A 25151-nucleotide genomic window follows, 5' to 3' on the forward strand; every position below is an offset into this window, starting at 1 on the left:
CATCCCGCGAGGTTTTCCTGAGGACAATGCTCTCTCTTTTGCTTTGATGCTCCTCCTTGACTTTCGGACTCTGACCCTGCTGAGCTTTCGGTTGGCTAGCTATCTCTCTTACAGACACTCCCTGGAACATCTCACTCACCCACTCACTCACTCATCCAATTCACGTCAATCTCATCTCAACAAGACTCGCTCCGACAACAGCGACATAGCATAACAAACAACAATATAGACTTGGCCTGGAAACTCGCCAAGTCGATCCCCGTCCCGTCCCGTGTCCACTTCGGCCGAGGGCACCGACTGTAAGTATATGTAGAGGTATCTGAGTGAGAGGAACAGCGAGAGAGATCCACGGTCCACACTGCAGGGCCCTGTTCAAATCCATCTCCACTGTCCACTGTCCCCAGTCTGCAGTCCACCAGCTTGACACCGCCCACACCCAGTCCACATCCAGTCAGTCCCTTTATAGCAACGAGCAACCATGAAGCTGTGGGCCGTTTCTTCCCTGCCCGTTTACACGGAACAAGGTGCACGAGGCAGGTCGGAGAACAGATCCAAGTCCTCTTCAGTTTCCGTCACTACTGCAAACCACCGAGTTGCACCAACTTCATCCATAACAACAACTCCAACACCCACCACTTTGCCGGTACCGGCTTTCGCTCCTTCAAACAACGGCCACTTGCTACATTACGATCCTTCCGACTACATCCACAACGAGCTTCTGGAGCCATCCCTCAATGGCCCGCCGTCAGCAGAGGGCATTCGACAGCTAAGCAAGCAAATGAAGAAGGTCTCCCAGAAAGACAAGCATCTCAGTCACCACACAACCTCATCAGGTTCCTCCTCGCTACGCTCTTTAACTTCAACCGACTCACCCAGTACCGACGGGGCTTTCAGTCTTTCGAGAAAATCTTCAGGACGATCTACGAACAGCCACACCATGCCGAACAAGGACCGCCCCGAGAGCGTCCAGATCTTTGGCAAGACGCTCTTTAACCGACGAGGCAGGCTGAAGCGTGAGAGCAGTTCTCAGAATCTGTATTCGGCCGAAACGGGCAGTGATGCCAATCTGCCGCTCCACCCCACCTCGCAGCCAGCGCCAACGTCAGCCCCTTCAAGGGACTCGTCCATCCCGGCCTTCTTCAGTCGCCGCCGGACCATCAAGGCTGAGAATGCCGAAGACTCTGTAGGCCAGAGGAAGATTCAGATCTCTGGGCCGTACAACTTCCAGCATGTGGCACATACCAAGAAGGGCAGCAATGTCGATGACCTGCACTTCTCCGACTTCTCATCCGACTCGCTTCCCCTTGCTGATGTTGATCTGCCACCCTCGCACCGCCCTCCTTCCATGTCCGCCAAGCAGACATCACCTCGACGGCTCATCAAGCACGCAAAGTCGCAGGATTCGATGAGCATTGCGCCTCCCCGTCCTCCCAGGTCTCCGATTGAGGAGTCCATTCCAGTTCCCCCCGTTCCCGGCATCCCGCCACGAGTGTCCAGCCGCATTTCCACACCGGCAGATGGCCTCGACCCATTCACCTTGGGCCGGCCGCAGACAAGTACCGGATTCCGTCAGGCCCAACCACTTGCTCTCGACACAGAAAGTCCCACTCCTCCGGTGACATCCCACGGACACACCCGCATGACGAGTGTTCCTGACAATGACCTCAACTGGCCGTTGCCCGCCCCGGCGAATCCCGCGTTTGATGCCGTCCCGCTAGCAAATGTGCTCGAGGAGGACTCTTCCATCGTGAAGCCATCCCGCGCTAGCGTCATCAGCAACTCGTCGCTCCGTGCCAGCCAGTCGGTCCCGATGCTCCGGGCTTTCTCTCCACGACAGGGCTATGATCACCACAACCGTGAACCCAGCGATAGCTTCAGACCATGCGCCCTAGCGGACGCCCAGCGAGCGCTAGTGTCCGCCCTAGATGAGATCATCGGAGGCGATCCTTCGCTTTCGCGGGAGAGCTGGGAGGACGACATCGATTACTGCTACGAACACGCCGCCGAGGCGGACTGTGACTACGAATGGGACCGCCCATCGCTGGACATCAGCCGGGACTTTGGAAGCACAGCGCCCATGGAGTACCCTTACCACCGCAAGAAGCTGTCATGCGACCCCAGTGCTTCCATGCTCACTCCGGCCCAGCTGGACATCCCCTCCCTAAGCCCAGTCAGCCTCAACTCGGCCACTACAGCACACGAAGCCATCACACCAACAGGAATGACGGCCGGCCCCCCGCCCACCTTCACCCACAGCCACAAAACCTCCAACTTCTCTCTCCCGCGGATCGAAGCTCCTATCCGCTCCGCCTCTTCCGAACGGCTTAAAACCCCCGAGCTGCACGCGCGCAAGCCCTCGGACGCCTCCAGCTTCAAGGAATCGCACGGCTTTACCCTCTCCCCCTCGCTGCTGATCCCCACCGATTTTCAGCGACAGATGCGCTTGGACTCCCTCGACGAAGTCTCAGGGGCCGGAGCTGAAGGAGACTTCAGCGACTGCCGCGGCGAATACCCTTTTGCCACCCACACCTTCTGCGAGCCCGGCATCTCGTCGTTAAAGTACAATCCGCATCGTGCCTCTGCTTCGACAACTGCCACGCTCGAGAGCATCAATTCGGGCCGACACGTCTCGACGGCTTCCATCTCGACTGACTTTACAAGGTTGACGCTGAGCACTAATTCGCTCGTGGATATGGAGAACTGCAATTACGAGTCGCCCATTTGCGAGTTTCCGAACGGCAACAACCACGTCCGATCTGAGAGCGTCAGCGCCAAGGGCGCCGCCATGCCTCCTGTGCCCGAGTTTGAGGAGATCTCTGACGAGTCCCTCCGCCGGGGCGAGAGTTTTCCTAACCTTGTCGGATTGGCTCAGGATAGTGCTGAAGCACCAGTAACAGGCTCGAAGCGAAAGGATTCGATGCTGGGGCTGCAGAGGCCAGGCAGAGGCCGCGCAAGGACAACTAGTCTCAGCACGCCACCGCCCCCGAACCAGTTTTCGCTATTTCCCAATGTGAAGTTGACGGGACCTCAGATCTAGTTCCGTTCAGCCAGAAAAGGAGATAGGACAATGATCAAAGCCAAGTTTGGCAAAACAGTCCTTACCAAGCACCAACACTGCCATCACTACCATTACTACCATCAACATCCCGGCGCACCGAATTGTCTTGCTTGAAACAAAGCATACGCGGTGATCGCGCGATTTCATCCTTTCCAACAACCAGCCAATCTTCTTCCTCGGAAGAGGAGGAGTGGCCGGCGTATTTTCCTTATTACCTACCAACCGTCGTCATCGTCATTGAGCATCATCAGCATCGTTCATCGTTCTTTCCTTTTCCGTAGAAATAGACCCTGGGAATCTGGAGGCAAACAGGCAGGGAGCAAGCACCGCGCTTTTTTTCTTCTTTTTTTTTTCTTGATTTCATACCTTGTTCTTGTCCATCCTACTGTTTTCTATATGCAGTTACCAGTCAGTCACTCAAATCGGTCCCAGAAAGGGGCAGTGTGCGGGGCGGGGGAAAATGGAGGAAGGAACGAAAGAAAGAAGAATGAAAGGCAGACGGAAGGGGGAATACCAAAAGTTTCCGATTACTCTTGCCCTTTTACACACTTCAAATCCCTCACTGAAACTCAACAATCACTCGACTTCACAACACACGTCATCAACACCGACCGACTATCCAATCACTTCACCACAGTTTCGACAACACACTCACTCACACCACACCATCTACACCACCACCACACAAATTTTCCTTTATTTTTTTCCCCCCGTCTCCGATTCAGACATTTACGAAGTTATGACCGTTATGAAAAGTGGGGAGAGCTGGGGAAGGGGGAGGAAGGGGAGGGGGATATATATGCGGAGAAGTCTTTACATCAAGCCATTTGTCAAAGATCCTGTGTCAATAGAAGAGTAGATGTCGCATGTAGCATGTATTATAACCACCAGGTACCTACCTACCTGTATATTTAAGAACCCTTTACTGGCTAATGTGTCTCGTTCATATGTACTCGTAAGATTTTAGGGAAGTTTTGAGATGCAAATCTTGCCAGTTGAGCTTGTACCGGGGCAATTCTTTGATTATGTGCTAGGCTTTACTTTACTTTAATAGCAGATCGGTAGGTTTAGGACAATATGGTTGAACTTGGGTGGTTTGCTTGACTACAGGTACATCTTCGCTTGTTCCCAAATGTTGTAGACATTATTGGGGATTGGTAGAGGCATCGAGAGTCCAGCAATTCGGATGTACGTATCACAGGACACTGAAAGAGGTCCGTGAATTCTGATTCGCAGATTGTTTTGCCTTTTTTTTTCTGGTCTACTGTGTATAGCGGCCGCGGTGATCCGATCGGAAAGTTCGTCCGAACCTCAAGCAACAAAGTGGTGATACTGTAGTCTTTGCGTTAATAACAAGCGCAAGCGCGTTCTACATGGATTCGACTTTCTGTCAGACAGTGATATCTTCATGGAAACCCCTCCCACCACCCCGATAATACACAGTCCTAGTTTCTATTGTACCCTAATGTCCTATTCAAACCAGAAAAGGTCTGCCGTTCAGGAAAACGGACATCCATGACCTCTGTTCAGATAACCGTGTCGGCGGATATCTTGCCTCTGTGCGACTTTGTCACTTGATTTCGCCAAATTTTCTGCCACCTGTCTGGACTGGACCCAACAAGTCCTGATCCGGGATAGACTTCGCGGTGGTGCGACAGTAGATTATAACCAGCAGGACCTGTCCATTCCCACCAAAAAAGAGCCCAGGAAAAAGCACATCAGTCACTTTCTGCTTGCACTGGCAAACACTGATCGGTTGAAATCGCCCATGTTGGACCGGATTCAGGTAATGCCATAGTCCGCTTCCTCTACAGACTTTATATCTCTCCAAGTTGATGCGACGATATAGTACTAGTCCCTCAAGATTAAAGGTTGGGGGCCCATGCTTTGGTGCAGAAGCAGTCAAGCTCAAGCTTTGAGGTTCGGCGCGAGCGGAGCCGAGCGACCGAATGTGCCAAACGGGAACGCCATGGCACCAGGTGGAAATGCACGACATTGGAAGATCAGGGCTACCTTTGCACTTTCCAGAAGCACCCCACTATTGTTTTGAAGCCTGGCAGAAAATCACGTTATTCCAACGATAACCCTTCCGTGTGCGCCTTCCATCACATGAACTTTCGCCGAGCTCGGTTGCCGTGGACGAATAGGGATGCTAAAGCAATCTGCCAGAGCCGCCGTCGAGGTCGTATTGCATGCGAGCGAAGGGCTCTAGTGCCCAGCAGAGACGCAGCGCGCCAGTACAGGAACAAGCCCATCGGGGATACGGAAAGTCAAGCACAGCACCGTGACGCGGACGTGCTCCGTTTCGAGTATCGGCGCAACTTTTCTAATGCTTCTTTTAGGCAGGTAGCCGCATTCGTCTAATGCACATCGAGTTGGGTCGTGTCGTCTGACATGAACGTGGACCCTCCGCTTGGCGGCAGCATCAGAAAGAGCACGGCGGGCACCTGAGGAGTTGGCCCGAGGGCGAGGCACCTTTGTGTCTGGTTCAATTTCTCGAGTTCGATTCGGCGTTGGCAATTGCTGTGGTAAAGGGCCATTTTGATCTCGAACTCAGGTGCGACTCGTGTTTACAGCTGTACCACGAGGAACCATTAGCACCGCATGTATCACCTCCGGCTGCTTTAATCTCGGGCTGACAGGAAACGGCACTTACTCCAAGAGACTTGAGAGTATTTGCAGTTGGGGAACCCGTTCGTGTCGAGGAAACACACATATCGCCTTCAGGTCGCTGGAGCCGCAGCTTGGTCAACTCGAAGGGCCAAATGTCGAAGCAAAAAGTCCTTATCGTCTTTAGCTGATAGCCCCAGCCGCCCGCAAGTCGATTCGAGGCCCTGAGGATACCGCTTGTGGAACGCGAGCAAATTGGATGATCAAAAAGATAGCAAGAGACGTCAATACACTGCAGCTCATGTCAAGGGACTTGGACAAAGAGCGTCTCCTCATGGCTGGGGAATGATGAAAGTGTCAAGTTCTGCTACATGATAATTCGGCCGTGGTAGATGGGTGATCTAAGCTTCAGGGCCCGCCTTCCAGGTTGAGGCGTCGTTGCCAGATAAAACGGCGACTGGGGAAACTCCCGTCTTTCGGACTCCTGCCTCATCTAGTTGGTCAATCTATCTTCGCTTGTTCGGCTTGGAGGACAGATGTGGCCGGCGTTGCCCGCGGGCTGTTGCTTGGAACAACAGTTCCTGAGGTGTCCCCTCACTCCCGTCAGTTGTATTTGACGTCCCGACAAACAAAGGCTGTCCTTCCGCTTCCCCATGTCTGCGCTCCTCCGACGAACAGGGCTCTCAATTGTTCACTCGACATCTCAAAAATTCCCCAATAGCCCCACCTGGGCTGTATGTACGATCCCAAGGAATCGAGGACCGCAAAATTGAATGGCGGCGCAGATCATGATGAAAGGCGCCTGCGACAACCACACAAGCTGCACTCATGTGACTTCGGTTCGTTGTTCTACACTACGAGAAGAACTTGTTTGTGGGCGAAAGAGGACACAGTACCCGACCACAGCCGGCACAGCAGCAGCAAGTCCAAAGCGGAGAGAGAGAAACAGCGAAAAGCCGTCCTTATTCATCTGTCCCATTGGGGTCATCATCTGGGCTACTATGTACTGTTTAGAATAGTCCATACAACCTGAAAGCCTACATAGTTGGGCGGGGATCTCCATCCAATCGTACTCGCCAGTCATTTTGCGGGGACGAAACGCCCAGCATCCATCCATTCAGCAGGACATAGGTAGCTAGTACACTATTCTAGTCGACTGTAGGTCTAGTCGGTCTGCACCCGGATACCATCCTCCTGCCCTCCGACTCTCGAACCAAACTGCAATCAGGCCATACTCTCTTCTCTTCCATTTTACGAACAAACACATCCCGTACAACGACCAATCCGACTCCGATTGTGTTGCTGTCATGGAAGTCACGGCTGGGTCAAAGGCAACGGAAATCATGAAGTCTTCCGCAAACCGGGACTTGCTCGGTCGAACCGGTCTGGTGCATAAGACAGTGGAGGCACCTCTACGTGGCCTCCTGAACTCTGGACCAGGTCACGGTATGTCCCGGGCTGCTGCCTCCTCTAGTTTGTGTGTCGAGGTATCGAGCCAACTTCATCCAAGGTCGTATCTGCCGCTGCTCGCCCATAAAAAATCACCTCACATCTTCCAATATTTTTGGCATGGAAACAACACAAGACCTGGCGCACATTCTTCTTCGTTGCCTACCTACCGATTCCATTTTACGTCGGCATTCATTGGGATGGCGTCACCTCTGGACCGCAAATATCACGTGCGGCTCTGTTTCAATCCCTGCCCAGCTTCCGCTTTCCGCGCGATGCCTGTCAAGGCCTGTCACCTCAAGGCCTGTCTCACCTGTCTTAGCACTCTGCGCTACCAAGATCGAGGGCTGAATCCCAAGGGTTAGGTACCCAAGCAGGCCAAGGGCTTCCTTCCCCATACTGTCCGCCCTATATTACCGTCGTCTTATCATGGCGACGACCAGAGCTGTCAAACCAGCATTTGATCATTATCCACCTCAGTACGATATGCTCTGTCTGTTAACCAGCCTGTCCAGCAGCCCGTCTGCGCATCTGCCTCGGACGTCCCAGTCTGCCGTTGCTTTTGCTGCCTCAAGTTTCAGCAAACACGCGACCGGAAGCCGGATGCCATGCGAGTGCCTCCACAATGCGCGCGGCTTCGTCAACCCCGGCCTCTTCCGATTTTGGTCTGGAGCCCTTCCCCACCGGAGACAGGAGACAGAAAGACTGGCCACACCCAAGGCGACCATCCAAAGGGGAGACGATGGAGCAGACGGTCTGCCGGGGTCTAAAAAAAATCCAGCCAACTCCATCGGCGTGTTCTGCATAGCAGCTTATTCGTTCAACACGGGACCACTCTAGTCGCTCCCAGTGTACACCCGTAGCGCGATCAACCGCAGCATTGCATTCTTCTGATTCGCCGATTTCTTGATTCTGGAAACCGCAATGGGGCTTCTCCAGTCCCTGGCCTATTTTGGTGGTGACGGTGCTACCATTGCTGGCCCGTTGAGCCGATGGGACTATGGATCTCTGCAAGTGCCTCAGTGCTGAGGGACGTCCTGCAAGACAACCTGATAATCTCCCCGGTCTTAGCAGTCGAATGTAGGACTGCTTTAGGGCTGCAACATGAATCGCACCCTGCAGCCTATGTATTTGACGGTTACTACTCCCGAGTACTCTGTACAGATGTCACAGTACAATTTGGCCTGTACAGTCACCCTTGGTCACCATACCCTTGAAGATTCTTGACGAGCATTGCCCACCGACGTGTCACGACGGCTGTGGTACAGCCTGGCATTTCATGGATCAAACTAATTTGCTATATGGATTCTGCAATAGTCTTGTTCGTCATAGCAGAAACGGGCGGTAAAACGACGAACTCGGCATCGGAATTGCGATTTTCATCAGTCACTCACTCATCATCTGCCATTCTTGCAATGAGATCTTGCCTCTCGAAAATGATGGATCCCATCGTTGCTCTCTCCGCCCGAATTTCTTTCCAGATGCAGAAGGCATAAGCTAGGAGACATCGTCCGGTCTCTACCAGGCCCGACCAGGGTCAGCGACCCTCAACTACCCTGGCAGAGCAACGGCGCCTGGGGTTCAGTACCTCAGGGGTGATTTCACATCGTCGTCAAAAGTTTGCTCGGCTGTGTGGGTGTGCACACTTCCTACCGTCCATTGTCCACGGTAAGGTAAGGACGGCGAATGGTGGCGGACGTGGCTTCAAGTATAGGTGCAACATACTGGACACTCGAGCGTGCCAACCGGCCATGTCGAGTAACGCGGTGCTATATACTCGGCTGCCGCGGCTACAGTCACTCCGCAGCCGGATCAACCATGGCCCTTTGAAAACCAAAGTGTCAAGAAGGGACGATAAAAATGTAACAGGATCGAGGACGGGCGGCACTGCACAGAAAGTAGGAGAGTGTCCATATAATAAGGAAAGGCCCAGCGGCTCGGTCCGAGCAGGTAACCACTAAGCCAGTGGCTGCCATAACCTCCGCTCATATCTTCGCAAGTACTACTGCGTACGTGGTATTCCTACGAGGGTCTGTCAGCCACTTGACCTGCAACTCGGGAGATCAGGTAATCCCCTCCGTCCCGCCCCCTATACATACATGGTACATCTGAACGGCACACTCGTTTAGGTTTAGCCCAAGTTACTGACTACCAGGTGGGGAGACCTGAAAGCCATAGGCGCTCACTCCACCACCATTCATCCTTCTCAACAAGCATTGCCCCGTTCTTGTGCTTCTACCAGCTTCTTAAGGGTAGCCGGAACTTAGTTTGGACGACAGAACAACGGCCAGCGCAAACAAGACTAATCTCGAACAAGCTCGATCTACCACGGGCATTGGGCATACGGCAAGCACAACTTCCCAAAGCCGTCTGAGTCTCACTTCCGCATATTAGGGCTGGACTGGATAGGCGAGAAACGTGTGAGATCCCTTGATCCCGAACGGAGTGAATTACTTAGGTAATTTGTGCTGAGCGAGGCGTCGGCGGTCTGAGTACCACCTGAATGTTGACAGCGAATGGAAGAGCCGATCTTAGCCTGGTCGTCATCTATCCATGGAAGTATATAGTGACCTTTAGCGAAGAGTCAAGAGTCCAATTGCTTGTGGACCACGCCATATTTCACCGAAAACTTCATATTTCCCGGCTTTGCGTGTTTGGGTTTCCGCTGCGCATAACCTGGGACACAACCGCTTCAAAGGATGGCACGAACTTATGGCGATCAACCGGGTTTCGACAACTACGGCGCCGGAACATATGAGGTACGCAAACTTTTATTGTCTTACTCGCCTCTTTCCGATCTAAACCGAGCCTTTCACCCGGAAGTCAACCATTTCTGTACCCTGCTTAGCGATTTGAGGGCTGGACCTGCTGGGTGAGCGGAGGGACAGTCAGAGAATCAGCATTGCCCTCCCTCAAACACCCAAGTGGCTGGAGACGACTGTGTCGTGCAGGCTCTACAGGTCAAGAAACTCGAGCAAGTCAGACTCCACAGCCAAGGCTGCTTATGTGGATGACTGGATGACTTGAAACCCAACAGTTCGAGTGAGCAAAATGTCCTCATTGATCCCTAAGACTTCGGTGCGTATATGGCATAGTTGCCGGTCATAACATGGTCGATCAGGAGAGCATTGTGAACTGGGAGACAGGAGACAGCTTTCAGGAGATCTCGTTGTCGGGGTCATACAGATAGACGAAAAGGGAGAAAGCAGTCATGAGGTTGGTAGAGATAACGTGAGATGGAGGGCCGGGACTCTACGCATGCCTTTATACGCCTCGCAAGCAAGCAAATCCGACCATCGCAGTATAACTGACATATCACAATGCATTTTCAGGAGATGATGACCGAAGTACCCTCAGCCTTCAGTCTCGGCAGCGGTCCGAAAAGTCTTGGCATACCCGAACACGCCACTTACTCCGAAAATCAAACCACTTCAATCCATACCACACACCAGCGGAGCGGGCCGAGCTTACCCTATCCGAACTTCGCCTCTTCAGCCCGGCAAACCACGCTTGCAACTTCTCCAAGTTTTCCTGTAACGACAGCGTCATATCACGTTCCGACTCCTGAGAATCCCACGCAGCCTCCTTACTATCAGCAAGGGGCTGGGTGGGAGCAACAACAACTACCATCCACGAGCGCCGCCGCTCTGTACAACCGCGAACACACGGCGGTTCCAGCACCTCCGGCTTTGACACCCTACGAATTTGCGCCTTCGCATGATATTTCGGGTTCTTGCCTCGGTGACGGTAGCACTTACGGATCGCCACCTGTTGTCCAGAGTCCAATACAGCCCGGGTTTGGGTTCTTGTGGCCGAACGGTCACCCGCCTAACAGCGTTGGATCGAACACGCCTTCCCAAAGAGCTATAGCATCACCGACTGCGAGAACATTCGAATCCATCAGCGCGCCATCCGACACTGGATTTTCGGATCACTCGGACGGCGTCACTTATGCAAACATTGATGAGAGAGCCAATCAGCAGCAGCAGCAGCAGCAGCAGCAGCAGCAACATCGATGGGTCCAAACTACTACCGCGTCAATGGAAGGATGCAACAAGAGCGAGGACGGTCCGTGGAATACCGGCGAAAAGAAGGCCTTTGGCCAAATCATGACACCGATATCTTGCGGGTCACCGTTCAACGCAGCCGCAGCAGTGCCAGCAGTACCAGGAGGTGCTGCTAAGGCCGCGAAAGGGACCGCGTCTGCGACTGCCGCCTTGAGCAAGAACAAAGGAAAACTGCGAAGCGCCTCACGGGCTCCCAAGAACATCCAACCGCGACCGGAAGAGACGCCGGAAGAGCGAAAGTCGCGCAACTCGCATAATTTGGTGGAAAAGCAGTACCGCAACCGACTCAATGCCCAGTTTGAGAGGCTCCTGGCTGTGCTCCCGGACTCAGTGCGCTCATCGATGACCATGATCGGCGGCGGTGGCGGGGACCCGAACGGCGTCAACGGCAATGGTGTTGGTAGCGTTATACCGGGCCAACACCCTTCGCTTGACTTTAGTATTGAACGGCGTCTGAGCAAGGCCGAGGTGTTGGATATGTCGAGGCGGTACATATTATCGTTGGAGAAGGAACGGGATACTCTTGAGAGGGAAAAGGAACAGTTGATGCATAGCATTGATCAACTGAGGCAAGGCCATGGTCATCCCAGCCACGGTGGCCATGCTGGTGCTATGTACATGGTGGATAGGAACGGAATACCGATAGGGCATGGGCACATGAGAGGAGTTGGAGGTTGATTCAACCCGGTCTTTTGTTTCTCTTCGTCGGGGGTTGTATAATCTTTCCTCGTGTCAATCTATTCAACAGAACATACCAAACAAGAAAGAAGGGAAAAAAAAGAAAGAAAAAAGAAGAAGAAGAAGAAGAAGAAGAAGAAGAAGAAGAAGAAGAAGAAGAAGAAGAAGAAGAAGAAGAAGAAGAAGAAGAAGAAGAAGAAGAAGAAGAAGAAGAAGAAGAAGAAGAAGAAGAAGAAGAACAGAAAGGAAAAGGGAAAAAGGGCGTTATAGAAGGTACAGAGTGTAGAGGTTGGTTGCGCTTTGAGAGGGTTTAAGGAGTACCTTCAGAGGTGTTGATGGTCATATGTGTATGTCTACTTGTTATTGCTTTTCAGCAGAGAATTCGAGCGAGCGGAACTGCGGACACCCAGCACACGCATCATGCTGGCATTAGCTAAACATATGGTTATGATTATTGAAAATTGGATCAGTTACTGGGTAAAACTATAGGTTGTGTCGAGTGTCCAACAGGAAATTAAACACATAGACTACCAGGTCATCAACAGCCGGCCCCCCCCCCTTTTTTTTTTTCCCCCTTTTTCCCTTTTCTTGATGGTATATACAGAAGCTTTGTGTATAACCGTTGGTGTACAGAGGACGCTGTCTGTCTACCCAATCTGTGCTTAGTATGGGCAACCCATATCCTTTTCTGGTTTGTTCTTTTTTTCTTTTCCTTTTCCAAGAGATAAAATCCGGATACACATTGGTTCAGCCGCATGTCAAAATAGATTCGACAATGATGCGGAAACGTATAGATACTCATTCTTGTCTCTGAAAACACACTATTTAACGCCGCTTTTCCTTTAACGCAAAATCAATCAGGTGATAATCTTCTTCCCCACGGGATGCCATTGAAACGCCGCCGCCTGCCTGCCGACCCAAAGATCAAACCAGCACACCCACACACATACTTGAGATCAATGCCGAGCCGAGCCGCGCCACTTTCCGCCAACCACTGACTGGAATTGTCGCGTTTTGACCACCATTGACCGTCCCGAAAAAACACATCGAGACTTTCTCCGACCTGGCATGCCAGAGAGTGGCCAGATTTCCCTTTCGCACTCATGGCCCTTCTTTCCAATCAGATTATGCGTTTGACCCCCTCCCCCCCCTCTCTCTTTGGCCCCCACGCTAAAGCTGTTTGAGCCAGCTAAAGTCATCCAAGTGCGCGCAGATTCTTGGCTGCCGTCCGTTCATCGTTCTTTCTGCCGTCGTACTGGCGATGGGATTTTCTGCAGGCGGAGTCACGGGACATATCACAATCCCGTGTCCTCTCCCTTCCTACAACCCAACCGAGCAGGGAAGACACGATCCAACGTCGACGCGCCTTCAACTTTTGGGAATACCCATGCCCTGGCAATCTCATCTCTTCCACTTCCCCAACACCTCCCGTTCCCTTCTCGCTGCTCGAGATAGGATATCTAACTGACTTGGACCAAACTGAGCATAGCCAGACCATGCCAGGCTAAACCTTATGGTCCATTACAGTAGTAATAAGTAGTAGTAGTAGCAACAACTTTCGACTGCGCTTCTGCTTCCGCTACCGCTGCTGTTGCTGCATCAGCCGCACCGCCATGCGCTAATCACACTCATACCCATCCAGCACCTCCCCACACGCCGCGTATCCGGCGAGCCAGCTGAATGTCCTTCTGCATGATGGTGACGCGCTTGGCGTGGATGGCGCACAGGTTGGTGTCCTCGAACAGGTGGACGAGAAAGGCCTCGGCGGCCTCTTGCAGGGCCAGGATGGCTTGCGACTGCCAGCGCATTTCCTCGTCCATGGGGCGGAATTGCATGGCTATTTCGCGGACCTACGGTTACAAGAAAGGGTAAGTCACGAAATCATGCTGGTAAAAAAAAGCGTACTACGCATAAACAACAGTACGTACCAATCGCGCAAAGGGAAGCTTAGCAACCAAGAGATCTGTCGTCCTTTGGTAGTTGCGGATCTCCTTGAGCGCAAGCGTGCCGGGCCTGTAACGCCTCTTCTTACCCTGGGGGACGGGGTCGCCGGCTGAGTTTGTCATTGTTAGCTGCGTGTGATCCTAACTTCGGTTGTATCCAATGGATACTCTCCGCGCGTGCGCGCGCATCCGTACGCGCCGCGCCTTGGGTATGTTGCGCTGAAAGCACCGCCGTAGATGGGACTAGGTGGATGGAGTGGTACGACATACGCTGAACACTGCTGGCGCGCGACTTCCTTCTTCCCGGGGGAGTAGCCTTGGGCGTCGGCACCGCCGCGGCTTTCTTAGACACCGCCTTTGACTTTGCTACTCCTCCCCTCTTTGGTGGCATTGTTGTTTATCGATGATGGTGAATGTATTGATAGGTGGTTGGTTCGCTAGTGACGCACTCGGATGGCGAGGCTTGAGGCCGTTGTTTATCGATAAGTCGTTTTTGAATGTAGTGAAGTGGAGGTAGCGGAAGCTGAAGCTAGGTGATCGCAATTGACAAAAGACCGGAGAGCTGGGTCGGTGTTGTTGTTGTTTACGTCGGGAGCTAGAGTGGATGCGCCGGCGGTGCAAGGCAGCAAGGATGAGCAATTCGGGGTTGTCGCAGTCAGGATCGAAAGGCAAGAAAGAGGACAAAGAAGATTCGAAATTGCCCAATATGTAGTGGCTCAGAAGGTGAATGAACAAAGCCGGCAATGGCCAACTCACACAATTACTATCCACGGTGTTTGTACACAAGGGGAGTGGTTGGGTTTAACGTCGACTCGCTGGAATGGGGAACCTTGACGCGTCTACCTACGCTTCTTTTTGATCGCGACTGGGCGCGCCGCTCGGTCACAGTGAATTTTGTGGGGTTCCATAATGGAGCTCGAGGAATGGGAGTCCGCTAGAGGTACCTCAGCGGGCAGGGACACGCAGGGGTTTGAATCAATCAATGGCAGCGGGGAAATGTGGGGTCCAGCCCAAGCAGTTTGTCAACGTCCAAACATAGAGGTACCTATATATGCATAAAGGCATACTACGGATAGTATCATATCTGGGCATCCATGTCATTCGCCCCTGTCAGGGCAAAGTTCGACGCACAGCGCTTCCAGTGGTCACGGCACCTCAGCGCTTTCCACTGCCACACTTGCAGCTGCAGCCGCCTTTCCCCATAGTTCCGCTAGCGAACCCGCCAGCCCGTGGCCCCGTCTTCCTTGCTTCCCGTCTTGAGACTACCTACCTAACCAACTTGTAAACTGTGCACCTATTGGAAACCTTGTAGAGGACACGACATCATCAACACCGCGGCATCTAGTCATTCGTCAACGTAACCTCCCACGCTCTTTTTCCTCGGGGTAGGCGTTATCACATAGTTAGGTCAAACGTATTCCGTCAAGAGATTGTTCCTCGTTCCAATCCGAATCCAAGCATCGTCGTCGTTGAACCTGCACCAGATTGGAGACGGTGCCCAATTCATACCATCCGTGTTAGCGACGCCGCTATCGCCCGGCAGACAGGACCCGCCAAGCATCCGATAACGAATCAACACCAACTGCGCAGTCGTTTGCTCTACAAACATATCACCATGGACCAGATGATCGGTGGTGGTGGCGGCGATGCCGGGCGCTTCCCGCTTGAGACGTGGTTCTGGGAGATGCCCATCTGTACAAGGTGGTGGACGACGGCAACGATGCTCATGAGTGGCTTGGTCCAGTGCGAGCTTATAACTCCCTTCCAGCTCTTCTATAGCTACCGCGCCGTCTTTGTTAAGTCACAGGTTCGTCGTGTACATGTTCATATTTCTACGAGAGAAATAATTCGCTGACATGGCTGCTGTTTGTCTTCCTTCTCAGTACTGGCGACTACTCACCACCTTCCTCTACTTCGGGCCCTTCTCCCTCGACCTTCTCTTCCACGTCTACTTCCTGCAACGCTACTCTCGATTACTCGAAGAATCGGCAGGCCGATCACCCGCCCACTTCTCATGGCTGTTACTGTACGCCATGGTGTTCCTCCTGATCCTGTCGCCGCTCGTTTCCATGCCATTTCTTGGCCATCCGCTTTCGTCGACGCTGGTTTACATATGGTCTCGCCGTAACCCGGATACCCGGTTAAGCTTCCTTGGGTTACTGGTGTTTAGCGCACCCTACTTGCCATGGGTACTCATGGCTTTTAGCTTGACCCTTCATGGCACAATTCCTAAGGATGAGTTGATGGGCATGGTCATTGGCCATATTTGGTACTTTTTCACCGACGTGTATCCTCCTCTTCACGGCGGTTCAAGACCCCTTGACGCGCCCATGTGGTGGCGTCGTATTTTTGGTATGTAGGCTTCCTTTGCTGCGCTGATGTATAATATGCTAACAACGATCTCAAAGAGGGCCGGCCACGCGAGGAGACCACGGATGGTATCAACAACGAGATTGCAGTCGCTGGCGCTCCCGAAGTTGCGCCACCCGAGGTCCGCTAAGGCGTATGAATTGGGGAATGGGAAGCCGGTTGTACAATCCTAGTCAGGACCACGGGCTACAACTGCATGACAGGTTAGGTCATGCTAATTTGCTGATATTTCTGTTTTAAAAGGAGGATACCAGGCGTTTTTAGGGAATTCGGGATCAGTTGACACAAGACACTCATTCACTACGGCACAAAAGCAGCGAACTTTGTGCATGCGGTCTTGCGGTTTCGTTCAGGACAACACCATGACATATGACAGGAAGAGCAAAACCAGGTCTACGTCAAACCAGCTATGCCAGAAGGCCCGATTACCACAAGCTTAGGTAGCGGCCAGGTCGCTATGGCAAAAAAGGAAACAGCTGAATGGTCGCACACCAAGCTTTGGTTGATAGGTGTTATCGATATTTCGCATGCATTTGGGTATAGATATATGGCGCTTAACGCAAAGAAGCGACCTCGGCTAACGTATTGTTTTGTGCTTTAATTTCAAATTTTGATGGCTATAAAGGCTATGTCCCATCCCTTTTGGCTGCTCCTATGCCTGTTCAGCTTGGGCCTTCAGGAATTGAGTGACATACTCCTGGCGGTAGGGGTTCTCATCAAGCCCCTCGGTGCGGTTCAGAGGCGTCCACTTGGGCTCTTCCTTGAACAGACGCATAGCCTGGATATACTTTTACACAGTAAAGGGTATGTCAGTTCTCCATCTCCAAAAATTTGATGCCAATTCCACCGAAACAGGAATAGGGATAAACATACGTTGGTATCATCAGTAGTAAACCTATGATAAATGCCTGCAGGCAGGATGATCAAATCATCCTTGACAAGCTTGATGCGAATCCACTCGTCGCCCTCGTTGCGCACGTCAAAGTACCCGGCACCATCGCGAATGTACCGAATCTCCTCGTCCTCGTGCAGGTGCTCGTCGAAGAACTGGCGCACCTTCGTCTCGTAGATGGCCCCCATCTTCTCGGGCGAGACGATGATCTCGTCCCGGTTCTTGTAGCCGCGCTCCGCCGCCAGGGTGTTTACGCCCTCGACATCCGGGAACCGGAAGTAAAGGACGCCGACCTTTTCAAGCTCCGCGACCGTCACTTCCTTGCCGGAGTCGTGGGGGAGGCGTTGATCACCCTGATTTTTGTAATTAGTACGTGGTTAGTGACGGGTGATGGATGTTGGGCCTGGGGAAGGAATGGAAGATTTTCTATGACGGGAACCCATGTAGACACGCAGGCAAACAGGGAAGTGCGTCACGTTGAATCATGTGTCGAGGTAGCTTACAGGAAGGTTGTCGTAGAAGTAGGCCTTCATTTTGGGCTATTTTACTGTTTGATAGTTGTCTGCTTCTGGAACGGGGTAGAGGTATCAATGAGACGACGCCGCGGGGTTTTGGTAGGTGTCGTTGCGATGAATTGTGGGGCCAGCAAGTTAGGTGGAAACAAGAGGTTGGAGATGGTTCAGGGATGATGGTTCAAGTGTGATGACGTGTATAGACTATATAGAGTTCATTCCCTAATCTCGCGAACACTTCAGATGAAGGCCTTTTTTTTTATTTGGACCAGATTTTACGCTGCCACAGACAAATTTTCGGTTGTGGCCGGGTTGTATCATACCATGCCCATGTTTTACCACAAAAGCGGGTGACGTATGGAGGGGTTTTTCTTTGGTGAGATGCTGTACGAAAATTGCGCCATCGCCCCCCGATACAACGATTCGGCACTTGATCACCCGGCTCGGCTTTACCACGACCGCCCGGATTTCCAGTTCAGGGGTAGTAAACATTGATGTTGTACAGGGTTGTTGCATGTGCTGCTGCCAGGGACGTGTTCTTGGTGACGACTTATGGTCCTTGCGGAGCATCCAGAAGAGCCATTGTCAGTGCAGCTGCTGACGGTACCGGTAATTATCTTAATAGAAAGATTTAATGTTACTTCAACAAAAGAAATATGCTTGAAAAACATCGTGGAAAACACACGTTTGATAAAATCGATCAAGTTACCATAAACGGATTATTCGTACACTTACATAACCATGCATTGATAGGAAGCGAATGTAGAGATCACTTAAGGCGGGCGAATGCTTGTATCGGGATAGAAAGGGAGAAATGCAACTACTGGGGTCTGACTAACAACTTCATGTATCCTGTGAAATCCAATCTCGTGAACATGTCAGGGCTGATGCTCCTTCGGGACTTCATAACACACCTTGTTTTCATCGCCGTATCACGTCTTTCTTCAATCAAGCTTCGTCCACGACACCTCAGGCCTTGACTCGGTCATTAGATCATTGCTATTCCCACTGGTCGTGACAATGACATGAGATTCAATAAAGCGGGCGTCTGCGTATCGCACATTGCACCGCCGGCATCGCCAGTTGTTATCACTGAGCTTCAATAGGAATCTTGACTTGAGCCTTCTGGCGCTTCAGAGTACATCGAGTTCAAACCACCGCCCTTCATCACAACCTCCCCATGGAACAAGGAACTCCAAGCATGACCGGGAGTGAGACTCCTAGTAAAAAGGGGAAGGTCGCACTCCCAGCGAGTTGCGATCCACCACAGCCTGGCGTACCACGGAAGCCCCTAGTTTGGATCGTAAGAAGCCTCATTACCTCCCATACCTCAAAACCCCTCATTTGACTGACACACACCTACCGCAGGTCTTCGGCGGCACCGGCCAAATTGGCCGTTCCCTGGTCAAGAGCTGCCTCAACCACGGCGACTTCGTCACCATCGTAGGCCGCATCTTCGAGTCCACGCGGGAGCAGATGGCTGCGGCGCACCTGCACCACCCGCAAGCAGAGAACGCCTTCGGCACTCTATGCGACGTGCGCGACTACGCCTCGGTCAACCGGGTCATTGATCAGACGCTCGACCGGTTCGGGCGCATCGACTGCATCGCCAACTGCTCCGGCTACGGCGTCATCGGCGCGTGCGAGGACCAGGACGAGCACGAGATCCGCAACCAGTTCGAGACGAACTTTATGGGCACCGTGCACATCATCCAGGCCAGCCTGCCCTATTTCCGCGAGTTAGGGCACGGCGGGCGGTACATCATTTTCAGCTCTACGTCTGGGGCGCTAGGCGTGCCGGGTCTGGGACCCTATTGTGCGACCAAGTATGCGGTGGAAGGTCTGATTGAGGCGATGCTTTACGAGGTTGACGCGTTCAACATCAAGGCCACTCTCGTCGAACCGGGGTTGGTAAGGAGGGACGAGGCTGATACATCTATGGTGCCCCGCTGGGGCCATTTCTTGATCAAGCCGGCCAGTGAACCGTACTCACATGCGACGTCGCCGGCGCTGCATGCGAAAAGGATGGTGCAGTGGTTAGGCGATAAGCAGCCGACCAGTGCCCAGAAGTGCGCGGACTTGGTGTGGCAGCTGGGCCACTGCTCGTACCCGCCGCTGAGGTTGCTGTTGGGCAGTTATGCGATTGAGAGTATCCGGGACCGGTTGCGGTCAGTAACGGAGGAGCTGGAGGACTGGAAGCACCTGCATTTTCCGGTGGCGCCGGAGCCGGGGAGTAGCGGGGAGAATAGGGGTGAGGACGGCGAAAACAAGGGGAGTGATAATGTCGACAGAGACCAGGACATGGAGATGGAGGCTGAGACGTCTCCTACTAGCACCAAAGAATAATCACGGTTCGGTAATGATGGGCGCCTCAGCCTCCTGAAACATTGGACTACAAGACGCTTTCTGCCCGCTCCGAAGTTGCCGGCTGCAGTCTGCAGACACTATATAACGTCTCTCATCTGACCCCTTCACCACAACGGGCTCTGCTGTGCCGGTCTCATGGCACAGTGGTTCCGTTCCGTTGATGAAAACATTGCCGGGTGCGCGGTACTCGTGGCATGGTTTTCGTACGTCGCAGCTGGAGCATTGTGGTTCGTTCCACAAGCTTACCTGGGCGACCGAGCATTTTGCGATTTCCATCGAACAGCGGAATGGCTGGAGATAAAGCATTTGGGTGTTTGCATTTTTCTTCTTGCTTCTTTTTTTTTGGATTTTTGAAGGAGGCTTTTGTTGGTCGCAGTAGGGAAGATGCGCATCATCAATCTTAGGTTCAGAACACAACGAAGACGCGCTACGCAGACATGGCATTGAAGCAGGCCAGAACACGCTTAGGGGAGAATAATGGAGTGATTTAATGATATATCAACACCCGCTCCTTCTGGCAATTGCCCACGTGAAGCGCAAATCGCCTCTCAATCCGCTCCCCACATCTAGGCGTAAATGCATACTACCGTCTTCAAATTCATCATCCCTCTTCCTTTCCCGCTTCCTTTAACCGCCTCTCCCAACCCTACATGCCCTACCTAACACTCTCCCCATCTATCCCCACCCTCCGTACCAATCCATCGTTGTTATCCTTCACCCTCACCTTTATCACCACTCTTAGCTCCCTCACCAGCCTCCGCAGTGGTTTCCACGGTAGCTTTGTCAGTCGGTATTGGCACTGGTCCTGCCCCTGCTACTGAGTGCCAGTACCTTTTTCAGCTTCTCCCTTCATCTTGTGCTTCTCGGCGGCCTCGGCCTTGGCCTTTCTCTCCTCCTCGTGTATTTTCTTCTTCTCAGCCTCCCACTGGTCCTTTTCCATCTTGCTTTTCAGCAGCCTCATTGATTTTTCCAGCTGCTCTTCTTGCTTACCGCTGAGTTTTTGGCCGACGGATTCGTGCTTTGGGGGAGGCTTGTTCTCCATTTGGTGGATGACAGGAGGAAATGATCTATAATGTGTTATGTGGTGGTGCTGGTGGTGGTGGTGGTCTTGGTATTATCTGGAGTATGTGTGGGCTTCGTCGACTGACCCGCTGACCTGCTGTTGGAGGAAGAGAAGAGGTGAGAAGTGAGGGATGGTCTTGAGAAGGGACTCTGTATAGTTGCTGGGTTGACAGTACCTCGACTGATGTGAACGCAAGGGTCGCCTATGGTTTCGTATCCGTTTTTGGGTCACAGTTGCTTGTTTTGTTCTGTCTCGAGACGGCTCCGCGGAGATGGTTTGTAAGTGATGAGCAAGATACGGTAAGCGTGTACAGGGATGTCATTGGATTCGCGTCATTGAGACGAAGTAATCCCAATGATGGGCGAAATGCTGGATTTGTGGCTGAGAGGAAAGTAAAGGAGTGGCGGGCCACCAGGCCAGGTCTAAATACTGCCAAAACGGAAAACTGGATTGGGGTGCGCCTTCCACGCGTCTCATTATCCATTCACCTTCAGTTGTGAGTCACAAGTATTTGGAAATTAAACGATGTGGTCGCCCCTGCATTAGTTGTTGCGGATAGACTAATATTATCTTGTTGCTTGTTTATTGATGTTTTCAACGTCACCTCTGACACCCACAGCTATTTACTGTTTCCCTTCCTAGCAGTCTTCGTACACCGAGTCTCCGATGCTGCTGATGCTGCCCAAATCAAGAAACGGTCTCAGTAAACGTGCTCGTAAAGACTGGTGTGAATCAGCCGATGTTGCATCGTCGTTCCATTCCGCGTTTTGGGGCAGAGCAAGGCATCTGAGGTCATAGGTATTTAGACCCGAATACACTCGAGGGTATACGACTACCTCTTTATACACAGCACTCACCCCCCTTTTGGTTTCGTTTTTCCACGCACATCATCTTATGCAAACGCACTACTCATTGCCTGCGATTCCATTCCACGCATTCCTGCAACGTGACACCCTTTCCACCAAAGCAATCCAGCGCGCTGCCGATAGTCAGGTCAACCTTGCCACCGCTCAGTCTCTTGACGGTCTCCAGGTCCTCCAGGTTGCGACCGCCACCGGCATAAGTAACGGGGATGGAACACCACTCGGACAGCCGCTGGACGAGCTTCTCGTCAATGCCTTTTTGCAACCCTTCGTTATCGGCGGCGTGGATGAGAAATTCAGAGCAGTAAGGTTCCAATGCCTTGATGGATTCTGTTTGTGATTGAGTCAAAAAAAAATTGGATCAATGGGTGAGTCATCCACTAGAAAAGAACGCAAACGGTAAATGAGGAACGAAGAGACATAAATATAGACTTACCCTCGCTCACTTCCATGTCAGTAATAGTCTGCCACTTGTTCATGGCAACAAACCACCTGTTGTCTCCCTGGCGGCGACAGCTCAGGTCGATGACCAGCTTGCTCTTGTCACCGTCAAGGGCGGCAAGGACGGCGTCGAGGTGGGACTGGGAGAATTTGCCGTTGGGGAAGAGGTAGGAGGTGATGATGACCTGTGATGTTAGAAGCGGACATTTTAGCGGGGTGATCTTGTGAAAGGAGAAGGAAGGTATGAACGACGGTGGAAGGGAAGCTCGATGAGCCCGAGGTCAGAGGTCAGAGGGATGGATCATGATAGCATGCGGCACCCCTTTAGGAAAGTAAACAAACAAAACGTTCTGGGAAGGAGAACAGAAACATGCCCCTTCACAACTCCCCAACTCAAACCCAAGATGCAAACAACAGCCATGCCCAATACCTGTCCCACCCTAGGTAAAATCACGAAAACGCTTGACCAAAACACCACCAAACTAAAATCAACCAACCTTCTCAGCGCCCGCCTCCACCCACTCCCTCGCATTCGCATCCGTGATCCCGCCTCCGACCTGCAAGCCGCCTGGCCAAGCCTTCAGCGACTCCAAGGCCGCCTCCTTGTTCCCCGGCCCCAACATGATGACGTGCGCTCCCGACAACTCATTGTCGCGGTACAGCTTGGCAAAGTAAGCAGGGGGGTGGGGAGACACAAAGTTGGTCTTGAGTTCCGAGGTCGCGCTGTCGAGCGTGCCGCCGACAATTTGCTTGACTTGGCCGGCATGGAGGTCGATGCAGGGGCGGAAGCGCGTCATTTTGGTGTAAGGTGGGTGGAGGTTTAAGTTGTTGAGCAGTTGATGTGACTCGATAAAAGGTGAATGAAGCTTCAGGTGTCAAGGTTCTAGTGTGGGTGACGCGCAGGACGGGATGGGATGGAATGTGAGACCGATTCCCGGGCGTCATCTGGGCCCGGCCGGACCTACCTAGGTGACGTGCCCGTAATCGCAGTCAAGGATGCCACCCGCTACCTCTATGTTTCAGTAGGGTAGCCCTATGTGTTCAGTGGGCGTTGCGGGAAGATGTCCCGCTACCCTACCTACTAGAGGTACCCTACCAGTGCCGGACACAGGGGCAGTGCTGCAGATCCCTCCCCGACTCCACTGCATGCCGACTATGGGAACCCGAAAAGGGAGCTGTATGCAAGCTAGAGGTAACTAACATAGGTACCTACAGGAACAAGAATTATTACCTTATCGATAAGCCCCAGATGGTCCCTTGTCCAGCATTGGACCAACTGCAAGCCAAAAATTTTGGACTGCGGCAAACCAATCAGCTGCAACATAATCGCAACACCGACTTAATTTCAACTACATACCGTCTCGTATCTCGTCATCGAACGTCGTCTTTGAAAATGCCATCAGCCACACTACTAGGAAAGCGGAAAAGCATAGCCGCCCAGCCCGAGGCCAAGAAGAAAAAGAGAGTTGCGGAGGACCTTGAGGTCAAGAGAAAGAAGCAGAAACTCGCCAAAAAGGAGGAAAAGCCCGTGAAGAAGGCAGACGAGGAGGAAGAAGAGGAACAGCAAGATATCAGCGACGCGCTTTCCGTTTTCCAGCGCGCTTTTGAGGCTCGGTTCAAATCAATTGCTTCTGCCTCTGCTACCACTACCACAACAAAGGTCGAGAAATCAAAGTCGACCAAAAACAAGACAAGGAAAGCCCAAGAGGATGGGGACGGCGTCGGTGATGATTTTCACGAGGACCAAATACTTGAGGACGATGATGCGGTAGATTCGGGCTCGGAAGACGACTTCTCCGGCTTAGAGGATGAGGAGGATTATAGTGGCAGCGACAGTGAAGAGGAGGAGAAGGATGATGAGGATGCCCCCAAGGTAATGGTGGTGGACTACTCAAAGGACCCGTCAAAGGTGGACACGTCGAAGATGTCAAAGAAGGAGCTAAAAGCTTACTTGGTAGGTTCTTTCACTTTTCTCATATGGAGTTACTCAAAGCTTCTGGGGAGGACGGACGAGTTCACTAACACATTCCCACCAAAACCACAGTCCTCCAAACCCCCCAACGCCATCCTCGACTCCAACTCCCAAACAAACGGCACCAAGGCCAAAAAGGACAAAGATGGCGAGGGCGAGGACAGCGCCGCATTCCTCGCCAACGACCTCGCTCTCCAGCGCCTCATCGCCGAGTCGCACATCCTCTCCGCCGCCGGCGGCAACGCTTCACACTACCTCTCTAGCGCCGCCGCCGAAACCGATAAGAACACGCGCGCCTTCGCCGAGGGCCGCATCCGCAAAAAGACGACGGACATGCGCATGCAAGCGCTTGGGGCAAAGGGCAGTGTGCTGGAGCAGGAGAAGATGCCGATGAACATGCGCAAGGGCATCAAGAAGGCGTCGGAGACGTACGAGCAGAAGAGGAGGCGGGAGGCCAGGGAGAATGGCATCATCCTGGAGAAGGCGTCCGGCAAGGGCAAGGGTAATGTGAAGAAGAGGAGTGGAGGAGATAGGCCGGTGGATATGCCTGGTATAGGAAGGATGAGGGGCGCACAGCTTACCATCAGTTCAAGAGAGATCAGGAGTATGGAGAACTCGGGACCTGTCGGGAGAGGAGGAAGGGGAATGGGTGGAAAGGCCAAGGGCGGGCATAGGAAGAGGAGGTGAGGAGCGCGTTTTGGGCCTGTGCCTCATTGATGATTCTTGCCTTTCGGGTCAGGCGAGGTTCTGGTTCTCACCTGCGCTGGAAACCCTCCTTACGTCCTTGCCGTGTGCTCGCCGTGGACGGCATGGCCGGGAGGACAAAACATCCCGGCGCGTTTTACGAATGTGTCAGGCGATCATAT

The 25151-nt window shown here is 52.7% G+C and overlaps 11 protein-coding genes across 11 annotated transcripts; 7 read left to right on the top strand and 4 right to left on the bottom strand.

Annotated features, from left to right (window-relative positions):
- Positions 1-478: 478 nt before the first annotated feature.
- NEUTE1DRAFT_81786 (uncharacterized protein) lies at positions 479-3163 on the top strand (the record flags this gene model as incomplete). Its single annotated transcript, XM_009852621.1, has 1 exon — positions 479-3163. The coding sequence occupies one exon, from the start codon at positions 479-481 to the stop codon at positions 3035-3037; it is 2559 nt and encodes an 852-aa protein (XP_009850923.1).
- Positions 3164-3420: 257 nt separating this feature from the next.
- On the top strand, positions 3421-3756 carry NEUTE1DRAFT_116959 (uncharacterized protein; the record flags this gene model as incomplete). Its single annotated transcript, XM_009852622.1, has 1 exon — positions 3421-3756. A coding segment is annotated over one exon (300 nt), but the record flags the coding sequence as incomplete, so codon positions are not given.
- Positions 3757-6321: 2565 nt separating this feature from the next.
- On the top strand, positions 6322-7482 carry NEUTE1DRAFT_110022 (uncharacterized protein; the record flags this gene model as incomplete). The annotated part of the gene is made up of 3 exons (XM_009852623.1): positions 6322-6402; positions 6714-6799; positions 6831-7482. The coding sequence occupies 3 exons, from the start codon at positions 6322-6324 to the stop codon at positions 7480-7482; spliced, it is 819 nt and encodes a 272-aa protein (XP_009850925.1).
- Positions 7483-10452: 2970 nt separating this feature from the next.
- Positions 10453-11988, top strand: NEUTE1DRAFT_63108 (uncharacterized protein; the record flags this gene model as incomplete). Its single annotated transcript, XM_009852624.1, has 1 exon — positions 10453-11988. One exon carries the CDS (start codon positions 10453-10455, stop codon positions 11860-11862), a length of 1410 nt encoding a protein of 469 aa, XP_009850926.1.
- Positions 11989-13344: 1356 nt separating this feature from the next.
- Positions 13345-14196, bottom strand: NEUTE1DRAFT_122189 (uncharacterized protein; the record flags this gene model as incomplete). Its single annotated transcript, XM_009852625.1, has 3 exons — positions 13345-13712; positions 13791-13915; positions 14076-14196. The coding sequence occupies 3 exons, from the start codon at positions 14194-14196 to the stop codon at positions 13491-13493; spliced, it is 468 nt and encodes a 155-aa protein (XP_009850927.1).
- Positions 14197-15113: 917 nt separating this feature from the next.
- NEUTE1DRAFT_63112 (uncharacterized protein) lies at positions 15114-16531 on the top strand (the record flags this gene model as incomplete). The annotated part of the gene is made up of 3 exons (XM_009852626.1): positions 15114-15612; positions 15689-16157; positions 16214-16531. 3 exons carry the CDS (start codon positions 15421-15423, stop codon positions 16303-16305), a joined length of 753 nt encoding a protein of 250 aa, XP_009850928.1.
- A 64-nt stretch (positions 16532-16595) lies between these two features.
- On the bottom strand, positions 16596-17600 carry NEUTE1DRAFT_63115 (uncharacterized protein; the record flags this gene model as incomplete). The annotated part of the gene is made up of 3 exons (XM_009852627.1): positions 16596-16962; positions 17049-17420; positions 17571-17600. The coding sequence occupies 3 exons, from the start codon at positions 17598-17600 to the stop codon at positions 16828-16830; spliced, it is 537 nt and encodes a 178-aa protein (XP_009850929.1).
- Positions 17601-18759: 1159 nt separating this feature from the next.
- NEUTE1DRAFT_63118 (uncharacterized protein) lies at positions 18760-19965 on the top strand (the record flags this gene model as incomplete). Its single annotated transcript, XM_009852628.1, has 2 exons — positions 18760-18882; positions 18948-19965. 2 exons carry the CDS (start codon positions 18760-18762, stop codon positions 19923-19925), a joined length of 1101 nt encoding a protein of 366 aa, XP_009850930.1.
- A 600-nt stretch (positions 19966-20565) lies between these two features.
- Positions 20566-20988, bottom strand: NEUTE1DRAFT_122193 (uncharacterized protein; the record flags this gene model as incomplete). The annotated part of the gene is made up of 1 exon (XM_009852629.1): positions 20566-20988. The coding sequence occupies one exon, from the start codon at positions 20986-20988 to the stop codon at positions 20761-20763; it is 228 nt and encodes a 75-aa protein (XP_009850931.1).
- Positions 20989-21544: 556 nt separating this feature from the next.
- Positions 21545-23115, bottom strand: NEUTE1DRAFT_129689 (1--5-imidazole-4-carboxamide isomerase; the record flags this gene model as incomplete). Its single annotated transcript, XM_009852630.1, has 3 exons — positions 21545-22202; positions 22309-22498; positions 22811-23115. The coding sequence occupies 3 exons, from the start codon at positions 23108-23110 to the stop codon at positions 21919-21921; spliced, it is 774 nt and encodes a 257-aa protein (XP_009850932.1).
- A 591-nt stretch (positions 23116-23706) lies between these two features.
- Positions 23707-24990, top strand: NEUTE1DRAFT_81805 (uncharacterized protein; the record flags this gene model as incomplete). Its single annotated transcript, XM_009852631.1, has 2 exons — positions 23707-24267; positions 24358-24990. 2 exons carry the CDS (start codon positions 23707-23709, stop codon positions 24970-24972), a joined length of 1176 nt encoding a protein of 391 aa, XP_009850933.1.
- Positions 24991-25151: the final 161 nt, after the last annotated feature.

This window comes from Neurospora tetrasperma (assembly GCF_000213175.1).
Source record: "Neurospora tetrasperma FGSC 2508 unplaced genomic scaffold NEUTE1scaffold_3, whole genome shotgun sequence".
Taxonomy (NCBI): Eukaryota; Fungi; Ascomycota; class Sordariomycetes; order Sordariales; family Sordariaceae; genus Neurospora; species Neurospora tetrasperma.